General features: G+C 39.6%; 1 protein-coding gene across 1 annotated transcript in view; it reads left to right on the top strand.

Annotated features, from left to right (window-relative positions):
- Positions 1 to 584: 584 nt before the first annotated feature.
- LOC113406142 (G-protein coupled receptor 143-like) overlaps positions 585 to 6,000 on the top strand; it is a 43,455-nt gene continuing 38,039 nt past the window's right edge. The window contains exons 1-2 of the mRNA XM_026649062.1: positions 585 to 828; positions 2,460 to 2,569. Of these exons, the coding sequence (XP_026504847.1) occupies positions 585 to 828; positions 2,460 to 2,569 (354 nt within the window). The remainder of the gene's footprint in view (positions 829 to 2,459; positions 2,570 to 6,000) is intronic.

The following is a 6,000-nucleotide window of genomic DNA, read 5'->3' as shown; positions in this document are numbered from 1 at the left end:
TTAGCCTTGTTTTTACCTCCCTGATTCTATGAGTTAGCATTTCTGATTTTAACAAGAGAGGTGGATCTCAGGAGTTGGGTGTGGATTTAGACTACCTCCTCCTCTTCCAAAAGTCTGGGAGTGCTTGGGTTTGGACCCAGAGCTCAAGTTAATTTACAATAATTAAAGTACGATGTGTGGGATGGGGCTAAAATGAGAGTTAAAATCTAATGCTCCTACCTTGGGGCCTCTATCCTCATTCATTTTACACCATCTTCAGTGCTCTGAAGGGCTTAGTCCTCCCTCATCACATACTGTACAAGCAGAAATATTTGAGTGAACTGTTGCCAATGGCTCAGAGCAGGGAAGAGGTATGTTTCAGATTACACTGCAATGGTATTGTTCTGATCTGATCTCCTTTCAAGGGAGAGGCTGAGAGAGGCAGCTTCAGGGGATTTAGCACTAGCAGCAGCACATGATCCATCAGTCGCGTGATTCTCACCACTGAAGGCTAATGGGAAGGATCAAGTAAAAGCTAAATCTCCCTTGTAGAAGCAACAGCAATTTTTTCTGCTCCTTCTCTTCTACCACCAACCAGACCTCCCATGGCTTCTCCCAGGCTAGAGACCTACTGCTGTCCCAACCGGGATGCAGCCACGCAACTGGTGCTGACTTTCCAGCCTGAGGTTTTCTGTGGAGTTTGCATTGGCAGTGCCTCAGTCAGTATGCTGCTCAGCATCCTGCAGCTCCTTCCCAAGCAGGGACAGAGTCCCCGGAAGATGCCAAAAGCTTCCTCCTCCACCACCATTCTTCTCCTCATCTCCGTTTGTGACATCCTTGGTGGCCTAGGTAAGGACCAGCTTGTTGTGCCTTGCCCTAGAGTGGATTCCCTCTGCCTGGAGGCAGTGTGGCTAAATGGATCCACTTAGCAGCCTAAAGAGCTCTGGGTTGGAAGAATATTGTTTCTGTTTTGCTGGTAGATTTGGGTTAAGGGATGCTAGGAAATAATGGGTCTTGATGGAAGAGAGATTTTTTTGAATGTTAGGTTTAACAGTTCAAATTTAAAATCAAGCACTCTTCAAAATCTGCACCTAAAACTAACAAAATCCAAGCAGACAGATGTTGGAAGTTTTTTCAATGGCTGACAGATCCAAAACTTAATTGTCCGTAAAGACTAACTTTTAAAAACATTCTTCTGATCCTTAAACACTCCAAACAAAGGCTGTAGCATTATGAAAATGCCAGCTACTCAACTGGGCAAATCGCATGAGCAACAAACCCAAGAGTGCTGCTTTAGATTGTGCTATAGATAGGGTATTGAAATCTATAAGAACCTTCCTCATCCAATGCCCTGCCTGGTCACAAGGAGAGAGCAGGCTGAGGAAGTGGAAGAATTAGGCAATATGCATGAACACCCATGTGTCAAAACTAAAGAGGTGTCTAATTCTAATCTGCCACACTATGAAACGTGCTGCCAAAGTATAAATTAACACTAATTGCACCATGTTCAGAGCTAAATGCAGAACTTCCTCTTCATCCAGGCTTTGCTGCAATAATATCTTTACTCTCACATTTTATATAAAATGATGAACTAAATAATATAAATAAATAAATAAAATAATAATAAATAATATAATCTGAAGTCCTGTGGCTGGGATCAAGGGAGAGACACCTATAGGTATTGTTCTCTACCTTCGAGATTTGCTCAGATGATACAGTAAAGAGCACCTATATAAGAATCTGGATAGACAGCCCTTTAATTTGATGAGGTCAAAAATGTGACAGAGGTTTTTCTGTTTTAATTATATGGACAAATCAGAACCAATTTGTCTTGTATCATCTTTGTCTGAGACCCTTTGTAATCTTTCCTGGGCAGGGATCAATTCCCGTTAAATGGTATATAAAGCATCATGGGTAGTGCTATCACATTATGATAAGAATAGACATCTTCACTGATTGCAAGCTGTGATGTCTTTTAAAGCAGTATTGAGAAGTGTTATTTGTTTCATTCATTTGAAAAAGAGGAAAAGAGTTGTTTGCAAAAATGAGAATAGATTAAGGGTATAAAAATACCTTTAATACTAAAATGTAAAGAGTTAAAGAGAAATGAATGTAAGAACATTGATATATGCAAATATAACAGAGAAAAGAGGTAAAAAGAAAATGCTTTAATTATGAGATTACTTTCATTTGATGACAGCCTGTAAGATGCTATCTAGTTCATTTTAGAGAAATGTGTGTCAGTGTTAATGAAATGACGTTTTTTTAAAATAGAACAGAACATTTTAGACTACAGCAACTTTAAACTTGGGTGCAGCATTCACTGATAGATTATGGTGAAATTTAAATAATTGAGTTGTCTTGTGCTCAATTCAAGCACAGTCCTTGCTTTGTTCACATGTAAAAACCAGGCTAACTGTGCAAGTATGTGACTCAAAACATATTAACACATTCAGAACACTAATGAACTTTCCCATTAGGTATAATCTTCAGATCAACTGTATGGATAGGCTTCCCAGACTTCATAGCAAACATCTCTGTGGTGAATGGAACTGATGTGTGGCCTTCTGCCTTCTGTGTGGGAAGTGCAGTAAGTACAAAACTCTTTTTTTCCTTGCTAGGGACACTAATTTGATAAAGGAAGCCTGAAGGACAAACTCTTCCTGATCTAAAGAAAATTGAACTATCATTCAGATCTATAAGTATAATGGGTTTCTGCCTCTCCCAAGCCCTACAAGCGAAAAAACAAGAGACATGTATTAATTGCTCACGAGGTACAAGCATTGGCACGCCCTGCTATGCAGCACCAGCTTAGAGTGGGAGGAGTGCGAGCTATTTCCTGAAAGCTGAGGCCAAAATTTTCACATGTGGGTGCTTAAAGCTAGGTGCTTAAATCATATCTGGGCATCTAAATGAATGGTTTGATTTTCAGAGATCCTAACCACCCACAAGCCCCAGTGAAGTCAATAAGGTAATTCAGATGTACAATGACTTAGGACAAAATCAAGCTCTGGGTTTGTATGGGACAAAGGTAAATGGGTCTCTGAGTGAGGTACTTTGTAATTACATACTGTATGCTGAAAATCAGACAGGAAATCTCGGGTGGGGAGTTTACCCCTTCTGCTAAATGAAAAATATGGTTGGCCTGAATAATTCTGGAGTCCTTGCAAATCTCAGGAATTTCAAAGTGACAAAACTGTTTGCAGGGTTTTATTACACTGTCATTCATACTTTAACTGAATGGGGTTCAAATATGGGGTGATGTATAAACTTAAATGGCATATAAATGCTATATCTGACCAATATTCATTTCAATTCACAGTTTTTACAGTAATATGGAGTCTGACAAATAGGACAGAACAAAGACTTATGAAAAGCCAGTGGGAATATTGGGTACCCAAGGAATTTCTGATCAAGCATGTACAATACTATAATTACAATCTAAATGTTGCTAAAGGATCTTTTTCTACACTAAAACAAAAATCTGATTAGGTTTGAAAAGACATAATATCATGGTGTTGTACAGAAACCTGTAACCAACTGCTACAAATCTGAATGACAATTTCCACATTAAACTATACGTACCATACAGCCAAAAATCAGTCATCCTACAACCTTTTCTAATCCCTCTCTATTTCTCATCACACACTTCTGAGTCTTTCCAGGTACAAGTAGAAAAAACAAGGGAAAAACATTATTCCTTGTTCACTGTGTACAAACTTGTATCATAGTCCAAGCCTGATTTTTTTCAAAAAAGAAAAAAAAAGAAAGAAAACTTGCCAAGATAAAAATTTTGCAGCAGTAAAGTGCAATTCTGAAAACATCGTAATTTCACTATGTTAACATTGAATGAATATTTTAAACAAAGTTTTTACCATTGATGCTGTTTATTTTTTGTCTTGATCCCAGCATGGATGATGAAATATGACTGGCCAGCATCAGGGTTGGTTCAAAGATTCACTTTCTGGCTCTTTTGCACTAGCAAAATACTGCAATATTTGGGTCTGCAACAGTGCAAGGGAATGTTTACATTTCAGAAAACAAAATGACAAATAACCCCCTTCCTACTCCCTTCTCCCACCTTATTCTCATTAGAATTCATGAAACCACTTATAGTCATGTAAAATGTATTTTCTTGATTTTGTTTAAAAAACAAAATGCCATGCATTCTGGCCTTAAACCAAATAGGCCTTGATTCATCGCCTTGGGAGACCCCCCTATACAAGCAGGGGAAACTGACTCCCAAGTAGATACACCCCCAAGAAAGAACAGAGTGTGTTTACAATGCCACACTCCCAGAGGTTTCCACCAGGACTGGCACTTCTACTTGGCAGCCAGCAGAGACTACCCAGGGGATGAGTAGAATGAGGATGTATCCACTTCCTGCTGACTTTTTCCCCCCATAGATTCCAGGGTCAGAAGGGACCACCGTAGAGCAAATCTTTTAGAAGAACCACCACCAATCTTGATTTTAAAATTGCCAAGGATTGAGAATTTAACACAACCCTTAGTAACTTTTGCCAATGGTTAATTACTCTCATTAAGCATAAATCTTTAACAATCTCCAATCTGAATTTGTCTATCTTCAGATTCCAGCCAGGGGCAGCGGAGCCTTTCCAAAAGTGGGGGGGCCAGGGGCCCTCACCCTGCCCCTTCTGTCCGAATCCCCGCCCCTGGCCAAGCCAGAAGCCAGAGCGGGCTGCGAGCCATGGACCCTCGGCCTCGGGGGGAAGAGGAGAGGCTGGGGTGGGGCCCATGGCAAAAAGTGGACAGGTGGAAAGTAGGAGGGCCATGGCTCCCTGGCCCCCCCTCTTCTGGCACCCCTGAATCCAGCCATTAGATTGTGGTTTACCTTTCTCTGCTAGATTGAAGAGCCCATTTCAAATATATATTTCCCATGTAGATACCTTTAATGTTCTCTTTTGTTAAGCTTAATAGATTGAACTCCTTGAGTCTATCACTATAAAACAGGGCACTAAAGGCACTAATCCTTTAATCGTTCTCATTCTGAACCCTCTCCAATTTATCAACGTTCTTCTTAAATTGCGGACACTGTAACTGGACACAGATTCCAGCAGTGGTCACACCAGTGCCAAATACAGATTCTCCTGTTTATGCATCCAAGGATCATGTTAACCCTTTTAGCCACAGCACCACACTGGGAGTTCATGTTCAGCTAGTTATCCACCCTCCCCCGACCAAATCTTTTTCAGAGTCACTGCTTCCCAGGATAGAGTCCCCCATCCTGTAAGTATGGCCTACTTTTTTGTTCCTAGATTAATACATTTATAATTAGATGTATTAAAACACATATAGTTTGCTTGCGCCCAGCTTACCAAACAATCCAGATCTCTCTGAATCAATGACCTGTCATTGTCATTATTTACCACTCCCCCAATTTTTGTGTCATCTGGAAACTTTATCAGTGATGATGTTATATTTTTCTTCCAGGTCATTGATAAAAATATTAAATAGAATAGAGCCAAGAACAAATCACAGTGGTCGATGATTCCTCATTTTCAAATACATTTTGAGACCTATCAGTTAGCTAGTTTTTAATCCATTTAATGCGTGCCAGGTTGATCTTGTAGTTCTTTAACAAATGTTGTGTGGTACCAAGACAAATGCCTTACAGGAGTCTAAGTTTATTACATCAACACTATTACCTTTATCAACTAAACTTGTAATCTCATCAAAAAAGAAGATGAAATTAGTTTGACAGGATCTATTTTCCATAAATCCACATTGATTTGCATAATTATATTACCCTCCTTTGATTCTTTATCAATTGAGTCCAGTATCAGCTGCCCCATTATCTTGCTCAGGATTGATGTCAGACTGACCGGCCTATAAGTACCCAGGTCATCTCGTATACTCTTCTTAAAAATTGGCACATTGGTTTTCTTCTAGTCTATGGAAACTTCCCCATGGTTTCAAGACTTATTTAAAATAAACATTACATTCCACTTAGCTACTCAGGCAACTCTTTAAAAACTCTTAGATGCTAGTTATCTGGGCCTG

Source organism: Terrapene carolina, unplaced genomic scaffold (assembly GCF_002925995.2).
Source record: "Terrapene carolina triunguis isolate 2854851 unplaced genomic scaffold, T_m_triunguis-2.0 Scaffold23, whole genome shotgun sequence".
In the NCBI taxonomy this organism is placed as follows: Eukaryota; Metazoa; Chordata; order Testudines; family Emydidae; genus Terrapene; species Terrapene triunguis.
The sequence above is the reverse complement of the archived record's forward strand: the minus strand, read 5'-3'. Positions and strand labels throughout refer to the sequence as shown.